Source organism: Gigantopelta aegis, chromosome 10, assembly GCF_016097555.1.
Source record: "Gigantopelta aegis isolate Gae_Host chromosome 10, Gae_host_genome, whole genome shotgun sequence".
NCBI lineage: Eukaryota > Metazoa > Mollusca > Gastropoda > Neomphalida > Peltospiridae > Gigantopelta > Gigantopelta aegis.
In genome coordinates, this window is record NC_054708.1 from 49703255 (window position 1) to 49723807 (window position 20553).

At 36.8% G+C, this 20553-nt stretch overlaps 1 protein-coding gene across 1 annotated transcript in view; it reads left to right on the forward strand.

The window, feature by feature from the left end:
* Positions 1-10824, forward strand: part of LOC121384749 (signal transducer and activator of transcription 4-like) — a 43934-nt gene extending 33110 nt beyond the window's left edge. Inside the window, exons 14-20 of the mRNA XM_041515289.1 lie at positions 492-559; positions 3293-3402; positions 4369-4526; positions 5053-5217; positions 7174-7234; positions 8477-8715; positions 9904-10824. Of these exons, the coding sequence (XP_041371223.1) occupies positions 492-559; positions 3293-3402; positions 4369-4526; positions 5053-5217; positions 7174-7234; positions 8477-8715; positions 9904-10397 (1295 nt within the window). The 3' untranslated portion in view covers positions 10398-10824. The remainder of the gene's footprint in view (positions 1-491; positions 560-3292; positions 3403-4368; positions 4527-5052; positions 5218-7173; positions 7235-8476; positions 8716-9903) is intronic.
* Positions 10825-20553: the final 9729 nt, after the last annotated feature.

The following is a 20553-nucleotide window of genomic DNA, read 5'->3' on the forward strand; positions in this document are numbered from 1 at the left end:
ACTACCCTGTCTGTCGAATGGTGCATATAAAACATCCCTTGCTGCTAATCAAAAAGAGTATTCATTGAAGTGGTGACAGTGGGTTTCCTCTCAATATGTGTGGTCCTTAACCATATGTCTGATGCCATATAATTGTAAATAAAATGTGTTGAGTGTGTCTTTAAATAAAACATTTCTTTCCACCACCAAGCTAAATACCGCCCCTTACCATTTCATGGGATGTCCATTATTATATAAACTTGTAATTCTGCCAAAAATAGTTTCCGAGGAAGGAAGTAATGTTTTATTTAACAATGCACTCAACACATTGTTATTTACGGTTATATGATGTCCGACATATGGTTAAGGAGCACACAGATAATGAAGGAGGAAACCCACTGTCGACACTTCATGGGCTACTCTTTCAGATTAGCAGCAAGCAATTAGTTTCCAAGGAGTCTGTCATGCCTCCATTAATATTCACGATATGGTTTTTTTTTCATTTCTTACAGGACAAAGGACAAAGAACTATTCTGATGTTAAAGTTTCATTTAACCAGTTTTGTGAAGTGAACATGGCAGTAAGTTTTTTGTATGCCTGTCCAAATCATGATTGTATAGGCTAAGTCATCTACATGTACATCCATTAATCTGACCTCAGCCTTCAGTGTTTTTTATCAGGTGGTATAGGTGGCCATTTTTTTGGTGGCTACTATATGCCCAATCTTTACTAAATGTGCATTTCAAAAATAGAAAAAAAAGAGTAAAAAAGAAGTTTGTAGAATGTAGATCATTGTTTGTTATTTTGATAGATACATGTCTTAGTGAATGGAATCTGACAGGGTTGCATCTTAGAAGCCACATTTTGTAAATATCTTACTATATATGATAGCACCCATTACGGTAAACAACATATACATTACCTACTGTTTTTCAGTAACATAAAGAAGTATTCATGGTTCATGCCTTCAGTACAAAACAGGCGTTTGTTTTGTTGAAAGATACGTCTAATTAGGACATAAATATACATATTTGAAACAGATCAACTTAATTACGAGTTTAATATGAGAAATGATAATTCTTCCACCTTAATCTGGATAAATTTTCCATAATATCAGTGACACATTACATCCTACAAAACTGCCCACACCTGGAAGAGAACCATCAGAAAGTTTGAACACAAGACACACCCCTCAATAACAAGCTCTGGGGATACATTGTGATGACTGTAATATAATTTCATTGTAAAAAAAAAAGAAGGAAAAAAGACCAACATTTTCTATCAAACGTTAGTCCAAACTCATTTCTATGTTTCTGTAACATGTTCTCTGCAAGTGACAAACAGTGGTTGATTGCATAGCTGCTGTCACATGGTAATAAATCTGTATTCAAACTAAAATTTAACCAATTGTCAAAATTATTTTAACTGAATGATCTACCTAAAAGTGGTATAATTAACTCTTTAAATGCAATCCATATTTCACCTGACTTTGATGACAATTTTAAGATGATCTGACGCCAAACTTTGTGATTTGATGTGATGGGTATGTGTGTATCCATATCATTTAGATCAGTCTGTAGAACCTAACCAATGTATCAATCATTGCCATACATGGCAAACACCGAATCCCCCACACAAGGTGGAAATTGTTTGGATTCTCAATATCTGGTTGGAATGTCGACTGACCAACTGCAGCCGACTCGACCTCATGTTCCGAAGTGCGGCTGTTTCACAACATTGTGTTGTAGATCTGAACAGAGCTTGCGCGGCAATACCCACCCATTGCATGGATGACATACTTCACTGTAGCAAGATGTCTCAAGAATATCTACAACCCCTGCAAATGCTGTGGAGATTTATTGCCCAGTTTTTCATTCTCTGCAGCATTTCTTTTGCCGTGGACTATATTGGATTTTTTTTCAAGATGGACTTTTTCCTTATTGTTAAAAATAAAATATACTTTGTGAACTGAAAACAGGTTAAAAATAAATATTAAAACAGTAACAGCACCGTTATTACTAAGCATCAGGCATGATCGTAAATGCATGTAAATTACCGTGTTGAGCAAGTATCGTAATCACATTGATATCACATTCTGTCTCTCTCTGGGTGCGGTGCCATTATATGTCATCATAACCTACATGTTTATTGTGATCCGTGGTGAGCAAAAATGCAGACCATCATCACATCAAGTTATGCTGTTTTGCCTTTTCTTGGATCTGGTTTCCGTTAATGCTATGTAATGTTATATGTTTATTTGCAAGATATGTTTAAGTTAATCTAAAATAGCTGTACGTTGTTTGTGTTAGTCGTACAGTGAGTGTTTGAGGAAAGAAGAGGAATATTTATTTAATGACATCTGATCATATCTTAAACTGTGGTGTACAGTTGTGAATATTTTGATTTAAAGAGTAAACTCTGTGTTGCCACCAAATAGCAGCAGGAAATTTTATATAAATTTGTTTTTCAATTTAACCGGACCTCAAACTTACGGCATCATAATAGTACACCTATTGTGATGGGAATTCCATCTCACGTGGAAATTACCACCTCCTCAGGTGAACGTTTTCGGTTCCACATAACCGCATATGAAGTAGGCCTAGTCTTATAATCTCCCATCCCTAGCCATGCAAGACAGACCCATTCCATGATGTCAGCTATGCAGAATAAATCTGTCTTGCATGGGCTATGACGTCATTGAATTTAACATGGAGAGTATTATGGCGTTGGTAATATATGACATCATATCACTGCAAGTTGGTTAGTTTTAGACTGATATTTTGTTATTAAAACCTTCATTATAAAAGCTATCTTGTTAATTTGTAGTGTTAAATTATATTTAACACATGAAACAGACATGACAAATATGATGATGTAGTCAAATAAAGAAGTTACTTTTTCAGATATCTTTGTTTGTGTAAAAAAATGATTTATTTATCGAATGGATGGGAGAAAAAGACTCCATCATATGCGGTCATGTGGGATAGAAAAAATACATCCTCGGTGGTGGAAATTACGACCCTGGGACTCGGCAAGCAGATTGAACTTTTCACAACCTTGGGTGTACTCTTCTGTTTTTTTATCCCACATGACCACATATGATGGAGTCTATTAATCTTGTATCTCACACAGCCAATAGCCCTAGTTTAAAATGTGCTGGGCTGTCATTACAAACATTCCTTTCCTTTCTTTCATTTTGTAATAGCATAGATGTCATATCTCAAAGAATTAAGAGCACCACCTTCATATTGTAGGTTTAAACTTTGTTTCTACAATCATTTGTTAAAATGTTATATATATTTTTTCGAATCAGTCAAAGGAGAAAACCAGCAAAGACAAAAGCAGTGAGTTTTCATTCTTCAAGTGGTTCCATGCCATTCGAAACCTGCTGCTCAAATATCTGCTACAACCTTGGAAAGATGGGTAAGTTTGGTTTAGCATGGACACTATAACTCTGACAAAACAGCCATGTGTGTAGGAAGTTATGTGGGGGGCGGGAGTAGACAGGTGGGTGCATGCTGCAGGTGTGAAGCCATGCAAGTAGGGATATATTATGGTGCAAATACAAAATACCTTGCTACTACTGGAAAACCACTTTTACCTTTTGGTGAACTGTTCATAAATGTGCTAAAATTCCTTCAAGAAATTGCACAATATATATTTTTTGGACTTAGTCCTATTGGAAATTCAAAATTTACTAGCACTAAAATTGCCCCCGCCTGCTACCGACCTCGGTTGGACTGCTGGTGCTTCCTTTCACTTGCCAGTGCAGACGGTCCCCTCTCCCACCTGCCCCTACCTTTTCCCTGTCCTGTACAAAGGAGCTAGCCAAGGCCGGCTCCTGTGCCCATGACAGGCATGTGCTACAATAGCTTGTTCTGAATGTACACATAAAACCCTATGACCTGACCTGACCTGACCTGACCTATTGGAAAAATGTAGCGGGTTTTCTGTCTAAAACTAAATGTCAAATTTACCAAATGTTTGACATCCAATAGCCAATGATTAATAAATCATTATGCACTAGTGGTGGTGTTCAACAAAACAAACTTTAACATTGTACCTCAGGTGATCACTGTACCACTGAGCTACATCCCTGCATGTGATTTCTCATTTCAGCCAGTGCTCCACAACTGGTGTAATAAGGCTGTGGTATATACTGTCCTGTCTGTGGGATGGTGCATATAAAAGATCCCTTGCTGCTAATCAAAAAGAGTAGCCCATGAAGTGACGACAGCGGGTTTCCTCTCAATATCTGTGTGGTCCTTAACCATATGTCTGACGCTATATAACTGTAAATAAAATGCGTCGTTAAATAAAACATTTCCTTCCTTCCTTCCCTGCATGTGTCAATGTGGTTAACTTTCCAACTTTTACAATTCGTTGCAGAGTGATCGAAGGCTTTATCAGTGGAAGCACTGCGAAGATGCTTCTTAAAGATGAAAAACCTGGAACATTCTTCCTTCGCTTCTCCGAAAGCTATGTCCAAGGTGACTACCAAGGAGTAACTGGTGGCATTGTTGCAGTGATCAAGTTACAAGATGAAGGTGTTTACACTTCTCTTCCTTTTCAAATCAGGCTTTTTTTCCCAGTGACTATATATGCAATAAAGCTGATGCCTTTAAAACATACAAATTTCCACATTACTTCAAATTTTTAAGCCGTTCAACAGTAATAAATAATTTCACTAACTTCATTCTATGGTTTTAAATTTAGTAATCAAAACCACGCATGTACATAGAATTCCAAATTGGGATGGGAATGTAGATGGATTTTGTGGTGAAAGTTGATCTGCCCTTAGTAAACAATCAGATTGACATCATAGGTTTTCAGCTTATTTAATTTTAAAATCTGTTAAAAATCTACCTTGAAAACATTGTTATACTGTAATCAATAAATGCTTCATTGCATTCTTTTCGCCTTTTTACTCTTGCACAGTAATATTAATAATAAAAAAAAAAAAAAAATTAAATACCAACAAGACTGCCCACTACTAAAATGGTGGATCAAATTATTAAATTTAAAAAGAAGTTTAAGGTTTGTTTATATGTTCTGATCATTGAATATTTCCAGTCAGTATGACGCCACCTGAATCAACCAGTAGGTTTGCTACAAGGAGTCTGTATGAAAACCTGCGACAGTACATTGGTCATGAGACGAGGGAAAAGATGATGAAATGGATCTATCCAACTTACAAACCATTTGAAGATGTGTTTCAAAAGTATGACACTGTTCCAGGTATGTGTATGTTGACATACTCAGATTGCTTCCATACTCAAAGCTACAATTTTGTTTTATTTGGCTGTTACTTTGCCATTAATATATGTGTGGGTTTTTTAACCCACTTGATACTCGGAATTACGGATTATCTGTCCCAAGTGAAATTAATGTTGTCAGTCACTTGCTAAAGCTTGTGACTGACAACATTAATTTCACTCGGGACAGATAATCCATAATTCATCATAACTCGTAAGTTATTGTCTATATATATATATATATATAGATAGATAGATAGATAGATAGATAGATATATATATATAGATAGATAGATATAGATATATATATAGATACATAGATACATACATACATACATACATACATATATACATACACAGTGGACTCTGTCTAAACCGGTCTCACTTCGTACCGTCGAAATAGTCCGGTTTACATAGAGGACCGGTTTAAACAGAGTTCATCTTGAGTTGTGGTTCGACAACTCGCAATCAACAATGACATTTGAACCCATGGATGGTTGGGAAACACAGTCATATAAGCCAGACTTGCAATCGATTATTTCACAGACATAAAAAAAAATATACCTAAAGGGACATTCCTGAGTTTGCTGCAATTTTTAAGATGTTATCCACTAACAGAGACTTTTTAACGATTGTAATTACATATCAAATATATTTTTCTGCATAAAATATTAGTGGCTGCATATTAAACGTGTTTCTGGTCGTTCTAATATTTGTACTAGATTAAATTTCATTTTATTTCCTAAAACATTATTTATTCGTATGTACGAAATTATTTGAAAAGAGTAAACTTCACACGAGTGTGATTACATTTTGTATTTGATATTGCGACGGCATCCTGATTACTTGGCAATTGATGATCATTGTTCAACTAATTAAGCAGCCCGTCGTTCAGTCCGGTGTAGACTGAGGTAATTAATGCATGAAAGGTTCTTTCCTTCTTGTTTTTTGATCCGCAGTCCGGAATAGACAGAGTATGGATTAGGCAGAGATTTATACCTAAGAGATAAATGGTAGCTGGACAGGGCTTTAGAAATGGACCGGTTTACGCAGAGATCCGGATTACACAGAATCCGGATTAGACAGAGTCCACTGTAATATATATATATATATATATATATATATATATATATATATATATATATATATATATATATCAGGGGTGGGAAAAATACGGTCCGCTTGACATTAACGGAGGGGGGGGGGAGAGGGGGAAAAAAGAAAAAGAAAGGAATAAAAAAAACATAACATCAGTGAAAAAATTTTAAACAATTTGAAAATGGTATTATGAATAATTTTAGATGTGAAAAAGGTCCTGAAATAATAAAAGATCGCACGTTAGCGTTTCTACATCATGTTACAGTGGTAATCAAATTGGACGAAATTTGACCTCTATTGGCTCTTGCGATAACCAGTACATGTAGCTGTTCTGCTTACTCCCACTTGCTAACAAAAAAGTGGGAAACCTTTTGTTAATTTAAAATCCTTTTATATTATTGGATAGACTACATTGAACAGTCAACAATAAATACATTTATAGATTATTTCAGTATATTTTATGCTATTTTAAGCAGTTTGTATTGCACAAAAGTCTCTTGCTTCGGACTGGGACACTCGAAGAGTCGACCCCGACAAAGCTCCGTACATAGGTGTTGACAGGTGTTGATTGTAACCAGTTGCAAACTCTGGGGTCTTTTGTATGTAATTTTAGATGTGAAAAGGCTCCACTAGTCTACATCTTACAGTGGTATCAAACTCAAATATTATTTCGAATGTTTATACAGGGTTAGAAAAGAGCATTTGCTGTGTATTTCATTGGACAGCAATACAAATTCAATAGAAATGAAAACTTGGAGGATGTATGTTTTCAGATGTTGACAAATTTCCCGCAAATTTAATATTTTGCCTTCACATTTTATAAATATGTTTTCTCTTTTAGATAACAAAAGCACAACCTCTCAATATCCTGGCTGGGAGCAATTTTTGGGTCTCAGTTTAAGGTATGGCTTTAATTCATTAATATTTCTGTTAATAACAAGCATTCTGAGAGTACTGCTGAAGCATTTTCACATAATTATATTTCTCTCATCCCTAGCCATGCAAGACAGGCATATTCCATGACGTCAGCCCATGCGGAATAAATTTGTCTTGCATTACCACGTGACTTATATAGTTTGAGCTGATATTAACATTGGATGACATCACGTAAACGGCAAAGTAATGCAAGAAATGCTTTTTATATTTCATAAAAACAAGGAAACCTGCTGTCATAATGAAATTATATTATCATTTTGGGTTTATACTTTTAGTATAAACCATTTTTGGGTACGATCTTTTCAATGATTATTTTATTGTAAGATAAAAAAAAAAAAAAAGTAGGTTTTTCACGTTTTCCCAAAATGCTTGTTTTTCATCTACTGGATGGGAGAAAAATAATCCTCCATTATGTATCCATGTGGGACAGGGCTATTCCACCCTTGGGTACATAATATGATGTCAGGGACTCGGCGAGCCTCATCCCTAACAACAAATTATGTAGCTTTGGGTGGAATAGCAATGTCCCATATGGACACATATGAAGGATTCTTTTAGTATATGGTTCTGAATATATGTCTTTTTCCCCTCAAATTGTTCCACATATTGTTTTCCTGGTTGCCGATAACCATATGTAAGCGAAGTGTTAAATTAGAAAACAATAGGTAAATAAAACAAACACTGAAATTCAAAGCATGACTGGGGTTTACTTGATTGAGATTAACCTGTCGTCGCGATTGGTGATTTTCAAGTTCTTAGCCTAAAACATATGTGCGAGATTAACTACCATGTGACGTGTCCAACCAATCAAAACACGCATGTCATTAAATTTATTTTCTGTGCCAGAAACTTGAAAGGGAAAAGTAAACAATGCATGCTGTAACTGTGACGATGTAGAGATAGCATGTTGCTGCAGTTTGCAGACCTAGTTCAAGTGGATTATTATTATATACTGATTGCGTTGTTGTTATTATTCGATGACAAACGTCACAATTAAGTTTATTAAACAAAATTTCAGCCGAGAGAAAAAGAAGAAAAAACCCACACAATCTTACTAGCCCGAACTTAAAAACCACTAGCCACGGGCGTTGGGCTAGCGGATTTGTTGAACTCTGATTTCACTTCGGACATAAACATGATACGAAATGGAAGCTCATTTTATATCCTTTAAGTATCAGTTGTTTAAAATTAACTTTCCTGTTTTGCAGCAAACTTCAGTTGGTGGACCACAGTACCGAAGTTAAGCATGAAACAGACATTGTTAAAATGTTGGCCAACAGTGAAACAACTTTAGTTACCCCCAACAATCCTAGAATGAAGCAGACCAACAGAGTCTCAAGAGTCAAGGACAAAACAGCCGTTACCCAGAGAGATCCTTCCACTGCAACTATCCCCAATTTTTTACAAGACGACGACAACACTACTCTGCCAAGATTTGAAATAATGGGTTGGTCCTGTTTTAACTGAAACTGGAAAATAAGTTGGGGACAATTAATCATCCGAATGCTTATTGCAGTAGCCTTTGTCATGATTGACACTGGAATGGTATACAACATCATAACTGAATATTATATTAAAATGATCCTATTAAAATGGTAGTTAATGTGATTAAACATTAAAATAGTACAGCGATAGAAATAAGCAGAATTTTTCTCTAGTCCACCGGACAATTTGCTTGTCTGAGTAGAATTTGACTTACCAAGACAAATGGACAAGTGTTTATTTTGAACACTATAGTTGGAATGATTATTTTAGTACCCTACATCATCAATTAATATTAAAATGATACATTGTTATCTCCTTGCAAAGAGGGGATATGGTGTTTTGCCTGTATGATATCATTGCTCTTGTTTTCATGTAACTTCACATAGGAATAGGATAATGATATATTGAACGAGTTTGCATTTCACATCTCTGCAACAAAGGTCATGGACACTTTTACTAAAGATAGAAATATATCATTGCTCTAACGACTTAATTTCTCATCCAATTTTCATAAAACTTCACATGCAGGAAGAGGAACATGATATGTTGAATGAATTTTTATTTCGGCTCGTGTGTCAAAGGTCAAGGTCACTTACTAAAAATACAAGTATGTCATTGTCACTTACTAAAAATACAAGTATGTCACTTCATTTCACATCCGATTTTCATGAAATTTCACACACAGAAATAGGATCATGATATCTTGAAAATTTTCAAAAGTCAAGGTCAGTGTTAATAAAAATAGAAGTTATGACACCACTACTCTAGCAACTTCATTTCTTAGTAAATTTTCATGAAACTTCATATATAGGGAGTAGGATCAGGACATCATGAACACGTTCATGTTTCACCTCTTTGTGTCAAAGGTCAAGGTCACTGTTAATAAAAATAGAGATTATAACGTCACCACTCTTCTGACTGAATTTTTCATGAAACTTTACGTACAGGAATAGGATCGCGTAATCTCAAAGGCATTTGTAACATTTCCAATGCCTTGTTATAATTTGTTCTTGTCGAGGGTTGATGAAAATAGATTTTCAACATGTTTTTAAAAACATTTCAGTTGTAGGTGGAGGTTTTTAAAGTTAAATTTTTAATTTTTTTTACTACAGCAAGAATGTGCAACTGATACATTATATTTGTCTTGCAGGGTGCAGTGTTGACACAAATGGACAACATTTGACAAAAATTATGAAATCTGATGCAGCTTTAATTGCTAGACAGTCTAATCTTCAGCGAGTTCCAACCAAAGCTAGTCTGAAAAGAACACGGTTATCACATGGCTCAACAAGTGGCGGCATCGTCTCAGAAAATCCTGGAGTGTGTTCTAACTTCAACACACAGTCTATTCCCAAGTTAGAGCTGCCAAAAGTTACCATCTCATCAGACATCCTAAAAAGCTTGCCAGAGTCACAAGTTGCAGGAATCAATACCTCTTGTCCGGAAACAAATCGGTTTGCCCAAAATCGGGATTATGGGAGTCTGTCATTTGATCCCACTAATACAACACAGTCTAGCCTGTTAAGTGGCAGTGGGCAGCAGTGGCCTGTCACCACTGAGATCATTACTATTGTTGGAGACAACCAGCACACGACGACCTTCACCGACCTGTTACTTTACGCAGAATCAACTGTCCGGCACTGATAATTTTGCTGACTCAAACCAATATTCTGTTTCGCCAAGATCCCAGGTTTCCTCACAATCCGATGGCACAGAATCGATGTCGCCACCACAGCTGCAAAGCCGACAGATTCAGCACCAGGTTTCCATGGAGAGCAACCCCTCAACCAACAGCTCTCTGTGTGACACGTCCTCTGTGTTTACCACCGAGAAAGGATCTCCCCAACAGCTGATTGTAGAACCGGTGCATGAAAACTGGGAATGGAACACAATTAATCCATCTGTGACTCAATTGTGTCTGTCACAAAACAATGATCCCTATATGGATGCCTGAACTGAAATTACGACAGAATTACTACTGATCTTGGTCGACATTTAAATGCTGGACATGGTGTCAGAATTGCAAATTGAGCAACACATTGACAGCATATAAAATAAAGTTAGAGCGAAACAAGACTGATTGTTGTATATACATTAAATTCTTTTAGTAATGTTCAGTATTGCCACCACCTCCCCCCTCCCCCTAAAAAAACAACAACAAAAAGAATAAAATAAAAAAATCCAATGTGAAAGATCCCAATGTAAAAGAAACCTAGTTTGTGAATATATATATTTGTAAACTTTCTTCTGTTTTTTTCACACCTAATAACATATATTTTCATGCTCGGGTGTTGTTAAACTTTTTATTTAATATTATTTTGAGAAATTACCGTTTGTTTTTGTTAATACTTTTATTGACCAAGGTGCATAGTGCTATGTACTACAAGTGATACACTTATTTACATAGCATACAAGAATCCTTACTTATTGTGTATTGAGAATCTAGTATGTGAAGTCCCAGCTTCATTATTTCAAGCATTACCTATTACATGTATAATACAACCCATATATTGATGCACACTACATTACAAATATTTGTTTATCTTCATTGTCATAGTTATGTATGTTGTTTACATTTAATAGCATTTAGTTTAATTACTCACATATCCAGTAGAAGATACATATTGACAGATTTGTCTTGGCTTCCTTTATATTATTTTATACCAACCTTGTGACTGTTATTTATTACTAAACCCAACACATTACAAAAAAAGTGTTTTAATTACAAACAACATAATGTATTTAGTTCAAAGTATCCGTAAATCACTTTCTAATGTCTTTTTCGTGACGCGTTTTACATAATGATGTCCCATATGACATCATTTCTTGAACTTTATCGAAGGATAACATTCACTTCTTACCAACATTGTCCAATCAGAATAAATAATCTTATTACCTACACGGTACAGCATAACAAGGGTCATATTTATCGTACGATTTCCCTCGTTTGTCATAATTAAATTGTATGTCCTCCTGACATTGTCGTTTAATGATTGGCTGTTGTAAGAGTACATTTCTTTCTGATTGGCTGACACAACATTCCACAGATACTACTTTCTTCATTAATACATTTTTATTTCGAGTGTAAGCTGATCACATGCCGTAATGACAAATACATGTTTTTAATTAATTTAATAAAACATTAATTGATAATTTATGATAACTTGTATTATATTACGATGTAGTTGTGACACATCAAAGACTTAATTATGAATATAACGTTCACAACTGTTATAAATCTATACTAAGGTCGACGAGTCACTTTTCGCACCCTTGTTTTGGCTTCGTACATAATAAATGTAGCATATCTTACCGTAATTTCACTTGAAAGTCATATTTAGTAAAAGGTACAATGTTTTAATCACAAGATTTTCTTCAAACACATTCAGGTGCGTTAATAATGTTTAATAATAGCAATTTTGCACTGGAATTTTTCCAGCATTCTTAAAACGGAAACGTCATGTACCCAATTTATAGTTATTGTAAGGAGATGCAAAAGTGACGTCATTGGAATACTGACGACATTCAAATTCAAGACTAATTATTTCAATTACTGTGTAATTGTTTGCTTTTTAGTATGCACATGCTTTACAATTTACAGCTGTTGATACATGTGTACTCTTTACTTATGGGCGTATAAATATCACGTAACTTTAGAACAGGTTGTGATTTGGTTTTCAAGACATCAATGAACAAACATTACTCCGCCGTTAAGAAAACGTTAGTTTGTAAACAATGACTGGAATGTTCATTTAGCAAGACAGTTCTACGGTAATAAACAGAATATTAAATTCGTGTCCATGACCGACTCGCTCGGGAAATATGATAATTTAGGCACTCGTGTCGTAAACATCATCTGTCATGGACAGTCATATAATATCCTCTATATATCACAAAGGACAGTTTGTAATTATAGTGAACTGTCATCATCTTTCAATGATTGCATTTTAATACATTACCGTATATCATTTGTACTGTGGCAGAGTTATGGGCCTTGGGTTTGAGTTTTGTTTTTGTTTTTTAGAAAACCTATTTTACTGCATATAATGTATGCACAATGTATATAAAAAGATTGGGCACAAGTTATACAACTTACGGGGCCTTCTTATAAGGTACATGTGTATATATCAGATTTAATTTTTTCTGTGTGATAATTTTGCAAATTTGCAATATTTAAGTAATTGGAAAATATAGTTAGGTCAGGTCAGGTCATAGGGTTTTATGTGCACATTCAGAACAAGCTGTTGTAGCGCACGCCTGTCCTGCACAAAAACTAATAAATTGCCCCCGCCCACTACCGATTCTGATCAGGCTGCTGGTGCTCCTGTGTACTTACCTGTGCCCTGGACAGGCTTGCACTAAGTAAAGTATGTAAATCTAAAAAGATAATGCTTTGGCTTAATTTTAGTTTTATTTTGAAATATTGGATGCATGTTCAGGTATAAAGTTGTGTGTATATAGCTACATAAAAAATGTTTTTAATATATTCAACATTACCAATTTTAAAATTTGACAGAAAAAAGCATTGTCTCATATACTTGTAATATACTTGATTATTCATTTTACTTCTATGAAGTAGCAAAACAAAAAATGCCTTCTTATTCAATTTATATAGTAGGGCCTACTTAGTCTGATTTCATTTATTTTAAAATTGAATATGCTGATGAAATGTGTATAATATATGAAGAGTTCATTTCAAAAACATGATAATTCCTAGATTTTGGATTTAGCAGTGAAAGTTTAGGTCTACTGCTGTAATACAAACAGATGATAAAGTTTCTGCCAAAATGCGATCTGTGTGCACTGAACGGGATCCCTTCGTGTGATGTACGCTACATCATGTTTCAGTAAAACAATGGGGTTTTCTCAAAATGATGTAAATGGGATATATAGTGTTTTTGAAATGAACACATATAAACTTTGTTATCTTGAGGGTGAGGGTTTTGGGAGTCGAACCCCCCCCCCCCCCCCCCCTTTGCTCAAAACAAATTTTGTGTATATCTTTATCAAGTACTGTTACAAATTATATCCAATTACGGTTCAAGCATGCTGTCCTGGGCACACACCTCCGCTAACTGGGTTGTCTGCCCAGGACACTTGGTTAGTTGTTAATTGTTAGTGGTTAGTGAGAGAGAATAGGGTGTAGTGGCCTTACACCTACCCATTGATTTGTTAAAACTCGCTCTGGGTTGGAGCTGGTACCGGGCTGCGAACCCTGTACCTACCAGCCTTATGTCCGATGGCTTAACCACGATACCACCAAGGCCAATTGACTTCCATTGCAATTTACCTATTTTTGACAGAGTTATAGCCCTTGAACTTAGGAGATACAAAAATTAGTTTTCCACACATCTGCTTCAGAATGCCTCATGATAAGGAGATACAAAAAAACATTGGGCTTGGTAGGGGACATGTATTGCTTTAGCAGTATTCTCAGAATGCTTGTTTAATATATTTTGGGTGGGGGAAATCACAACTCGTCCCCCCCCCCCCTCACCCCCTAAACTTTTCTTGCCACAGCTTCCTGCTAAAATTCCTGTACATGACTCTGCTTGAAGCAGAAGGGACTGAACCAATAAAATCAAAATATTGATGGTTCAAGATAGACATAATAGTTTTGTGTGAACATTATGCAATGGGACAATGTCTCAATTTCAAAATATCTTTGGCTCAGCAAATAAGAGGTTGAGATAAAGACATTTGACTACATATAGTGGAAGGCTGACTAGGATTTTCAATATCAGTTCAAAGCCTTACCCTTGTAAATTTATATTGCATATCTTTCTTTAATATTTGGATTAAAAATACTTATCTTACAGTTTAGATTTAAAATCACAATTCTTGTGAAAAATTTCAGATTTATTTGTGATGGATTTGGAGAACTTAAAGCACATGCCATTTTATAACTCTGAAGAAATATTGTGACATGTTAAGTTATCATTACACCCCTGGGGCAGGACATATCCCAGTGATAAAGTGCTCGCTTGATGCGCGGTCGGTCTGGGATCGATCCCCGTCGGTGGACCCATTGGGGTATTTCTCGCTCCAGCCAGTGCACCACGACTGGTATATCAAAGGCTGTGGTATGTGCTATCCTGTCTGTGGGATGGTGCATATAAAAGATCCCTTGCTGCTAATCGAAAAGAGTAGCTCATGAAGTGGTGAAAGCGGGTTTCCTCTCTCAATATCTGTGTTGTCCTTAACCATATGTCCGACGCCATATAACCGTAAATAAAATGTGTTGAGTGCGTCGTTAAATAAAACATTCCTTCCTTCCTTCCTTTATTACACCCCTATTTCATGGAATATATAGATTATACTGAGAACAAGAAATAAGGGACCAGTCACTATTATAGTATGATAATGTCTGTATGAAGTACACAGATGTGATGTGGCATTGAACGACAGTAATGTTAGATTGGATGTCAGTTACACGGTTAACTTCCTGACACTATGGATGAGGCTTTTGGCTGCAGTCACTCTTTGCTGTTAATGTTGGTGTGTGATCCCTTATTTCTTTTCATCAATTTTTATATATAATGCTTCTATAGCAAATAATTATTGTTTGAAACATACCCAGTGATATTTTGCATTGTAAATGCTTCTTTGTTTAAAATATAGAAGTGTATTTTCAAATTTTAGCTACCGGTACTTGGTGATTTGTTGTCAATGCTTCTAAAGCAAATATTGTTTTAAAAATACCAGTACGGCAGTAATATTGAAATTGAACTACCTGCTGATTTATTGTAAATTCTTCTATAGCAAATATTGTATAAAATATATCAGTACCGTAGTAATATTAAATTTGAGGTACAGGTACCCAGTCAATTGTAAATTTTTAAAAACATACCAGTACAGTAGGGTAGTAATATTGAATTTGAGCTACCCGGTGACAGTAAATGTTTCTAAAGTCTTTTGACTACTTTGGATTCTGTTTTTTCTGTTCTGCCTTTGTTGTTCTTTGAAATTTATTTGTTAAATGTTGGCATCCAGTAATACATTTCTTTTAATACAGATTTTGATGCAACCAAAACTAGTTTTTAAAAACATTTATTTACAAATTCAGTCCCAAGTAGTCATTTTGTATTTTAAGTGTGTTCCATATTGTTATTAGATGGGATCGGTCCAAGCTGGATTTTATACTGCTTTATGTTGTATGTTTTAGTTTTCTTTCTTTCTGTTCAGCAAAGCTGGACTTTTTAACATGCAGATTTTGGTTTTGATGGTATTATTAATATTCATGTATTACATTTTGTTTTTGTTTCTTATTAATTTGTGTGTAGAAATGAGACATTGGTAAAAAAAAACCCAGTCTGTTGTATATCTCTTTAAATGTAGCGTCACGACACATTAGCATTTTATATGGCATCGCTAAATTCGCTAATATTTTATACATTTTCTGATTTAAAGTACTACTTCTATTTTATGAACTACCAGTATTACATTTAGTATTGTAAATATCCTGTTACTTATACTGACAAATGATGCCTCAATTAAATCCAGTGTCTGATTTTATTTTGTAAGACACGAGTTTCCTTTTTTGGCCAAGTATAATTTAGCATTGTTATGTTGCTCAAACTATATCAGACAATAGTTGGAAATGAATGTAGTATCATACAAGTGTAACTTAAAGGTGCAATTTCAGAGTTACAAGTGTTATATTTTGCTATTTTTTACATTTACATGTATTTGTGATAAATAACTACAAATTTAGTCAGTTCCACACAAAATCGTTCCATAAATATTGAAATTGTAATGGCTGTGTGTAAAAAAAGTTCAGTGCAACAATATTCCTGTCTTGTCATGTAACAAATTTTACTAAAATCGCAGCAAATGCACATTGTCCGGCAAGTTGACTGTTGGCATCTAAATAGATTTGTCAGAAACAGATCGGTTACACAAAGACAGCATATTTGTTGGAAACATTCCTCATTATAGCGTTTGCCCAAAGTTTCTTTAATAATAATAATCTACAAAATTTGGTTGTAATTTTTTTTACAGGCATATAGTTAAAGGTATATAATGTTTACATCTGAAATTATAAGTCAATAAGTAATTTTCATGGGAAGCTGCCATAATTCAACCTTGAGATTGCATCTTTAAATGTGTTATTGAATAATTACTTTACGTTAAATGTTGCTTACTCTTGCTATTTCTACACATTTTATTTTTGTTGATTGATTAACATGTTTAGTTAATGCAAATAAACTAATATTTCACAGATTTCTTAGTATTTTATCATTCACGTCAGAGGTTGAAATAATAGACATCCAGTCGTCAGTGGCAACCACATTTATAAGTAGGTGACTGGGGGGGGGGGGGGGGGGAGAGAGAGTTTTAGTAACCTATACCTACTAAGTGGGCCATAATATGTCTCCTTCTAGGGGCCAAAATGTGACATGTTAAAACATTATAGCCCCCAGAGGTTTCAATCTAGCTAAATTAACCCGAATTGTTAACTATGTTATTTTTCCGAAGTAGGGCGATCTCGCCACCGTAAATTCCATATACTGCTGGGCGAAATCGCCGTACTATATGTATCTAACTAAAGAGGAATTTTATTATTTAAAATGTTTATATTACTATCATTTACTGCATGAAATGATACGAACAATGTTCAAATCAAATGTGATGTGTCCTTTTTTTCTGTCTTTGCCTGTTAAAATGTTTCTTGCGAGTATAGTTTTCTCGCAGTGACCACTGTGCATACCGTTTTAAAGACGATTAACACTAATAATAGTGAACTCTAATCAACATATAGACATAAACTGTTATAATGAATTATAATTTCCCTGTAATGAAACTGAAATCGTGAAATGCTAATAAGCAATATATCTTTATATCTGTCCTTGTATCTTATCTCGTTAGTTTTCTGTTACTGGTAATTTAATGTGATCAGTTCTATAAAACCGTAGATGTAAAGAACATATAGAAAAAAGAAAACATACACAAGCTTTTAGTTTGACATTTTATTAATTTGTAATATATAAGTGTACTATGAAATGGAACACACAACTTTTTGAGAAACCAATATCAAACCCAAAACATGCACTGAATAATAATAATAAGCTTAAAGTACTGTCAGTCGAGCCAACTTTGTTGTAAACAGTATGGAAGACAGAAAACAGACAGATGGAGTTTCAGTTTGAATTTTATTAATTTGTTACATTAATATGTTCTCAAACAATAAGTAAGTGTACAATGAAATGGTACACAAAACGTCGGCGATCTCGCCTAACCTTGCTGATATGGAGTAAACTGAACAAAAGCAATGACAGAAAAAACAAAAGCTTGGGAATAAAGAACAGTATCAAACCCAAAACATTAATTAAATATTATTATAATAACCAATTTATTGTAATAAACAGTGACATTCCCGTCTGCTTATATGTATATAGAGTACGACGATTTCGCCCAGCAGTATATGGAATTTACGGCTTTCTCGCCCATGGCGAGATCACCCGGGCGAGATCGACCGGTGGCGAAATCGCCGGACTCCATTTTCCCCCCATCACATTATTAGCTAGCTTATGATAGGTGTTCACTCGGTGAGATATTAATCCATATCTGTCCAAAAACATAAATGTAAAAATGTCATATTTTAACTGGTCTACATATTGAGATTAACTAAAACTATGTTATGAATTTGAAATAATATGTGATGACAAACCTTTTCTTTAAAGTATGTTATTTAACAAAATTATGAAACCTTTCATAAAAATTCTAGCATTGAAAGCTAGCACAATAATTATTTTATAATCCAGGGTCCCATTCCATGAAAGATCACACGAGGTTTTTAGTAATGGAGAATGTACAAGTGGGTGTAGATTCGTGAAAAATAATTCACAAGCCCCGTAGGGAAGAGTTAACCATTAGTCTTATTCAACTTACCGTACTAGCACAACAACAATGCTATACGACCCTGAGTTATAACCTCCACTGCAGAATTATCTCCCCTTGCCGGATGTATAACCTACACCCGCGCATGGGTAGACCGTATATCCTCGTTTTTTGACCCTCCATTGCAGTCGTGTTCGAGTTCTGTAGTAAAATTTTTGTCAAATTGTTTATTAATTTGTAATTTTGTTTTACTCTGTCATGCGAGGTCTTTTGGGTAATTTACACAGGGGGTTAATGTCTGACACGGCTTCCTCGGGCTCCAACCTGTTGGTTGTGTGTGCCGAGGGGGGGGGGGGGGGGGGGGGGGTGTCTTAAACGACTGCCCCAGTTTGATCAGCATTTGTTATGTCGGGCATGTCGTTCTTGTTGTTTTGAACGCCAGTGTCATATCTGTGTAAATTGGTCCCCCTCCACGTGGGGGAAGGCTAAGAAGCTGTCAAAAAACGCCGAGCGAAAGAGGATGATTAGACGTGAACGGGACGGGCGGAGCACAGTGGCAACCTCCGGGGTCGTGCTCCATACCGATTTGCCGGCGGTCGGCAAGTCGGTGTCCAGTTCAAAGAGCTCGCGGACAAGTGGTAGGCGCAAGGGCGCCTCCTCGTCTGTTCGCCATCCTCATGGTGATACCAGTAAACCCGAAGCGCCGCTTGGCGCGGAGGGGGCGCTGTTGCTCCCTGTTTGGGCTGAAGCAGGGAAGGTTTCTTCCAGGTCGGGCTCCGTTCGACCTGGGGATTTGCTTTTGCCTCCGTCGGTGGAGGCGGCGCCGGTTACGGTTGTAACGGGGGCGTCAGTCGGAGGGAGTGCAGTCGGGGCAGGAACGACTGTGTCTCTCAGTTCCGACTCCCATCTTGCTAATGGGGGCAGGGTTATCGGTCCTTCTGTGGAGGGGTCGATTAGCTCTAGGATGAAGTCCGCTTCGCGGCGCCGTTTGGCTCACCAGATTTCTGGTGCAGGGTTGGTCGTGGCGTCCGAGGGAGCCGTTTCGGCCAACGCGTCTTTCGGCGCTACTTCGGTGATCGAGCCACTTGGCGAAATCGCGAAGTCTTACAACGTTGTCTCGGTCACGGAGCCGGGTGGCGTTGTTTCGGGTGCGACGCCAGTGGGCGTCCCTTCTGTTGGGGCGCCTGTACAGCGTCATCAACTTTTAGATCGTTCGCGTGTGGCTACGTCAACTGGGTTGGGTTCAGAATTCGGCGCAGGATTCGTACGTGTACGAATTTCTTGACGGTCCGGTTCAACCGACACCACCAGTCCCGTTGTCTGTTTCGGCAGGGATCAGGGAAACTGCAGCTTTCTTGGGTGCGCCTGTGTCTACACCGATGGTCAACCCGGACCTGTCAGATCGGGGTAAAGGTTCCAGGCGTTATCCCTCGACTGCGTGGGCGGAACCTTTCGTTCAGGGTCCGATGGTTTCGGGTCGCCCTCAGGGGCGGACTCGGGGGGACTATGTTTCTCTTTTTGAGAATTTCATGGCCTGGCTAGGGGAATCGCCTCCACCGGTCCCTCCACCGCCGGGGTTTCCAGCGAGACCGGGTTTGGACCAGTTTGCAGATTCGGCCGGTCCGCATCGTCCTGCCCATGCAGTTTCGTTTCCGTCACGGTCAGCGCATGGCGCGTCGTTTGAAAAAATGTCTTCTTCGAAAGACGATTTTCCCTCCGAATCAGTGTGTGGTTCGGGGGAAGGGTCGGCACCAGGTTCGGTGCTTGACGAGATTCCCAATTTGGCCGATGGTACGCCAGACGGCGATTATGATTACCAGGCGGTTCTTGGTTTTGTACGGGAACAGGTCCGACTGGTGTGCGCGGATGCAATTCCGTCGGAGGAGGCTGTTCAGTCTTACAAGGGTGTTTCGTTTGGAAACTGGCCTTTAGCGACGGACGCTCCGCGGCAGGATTTCGG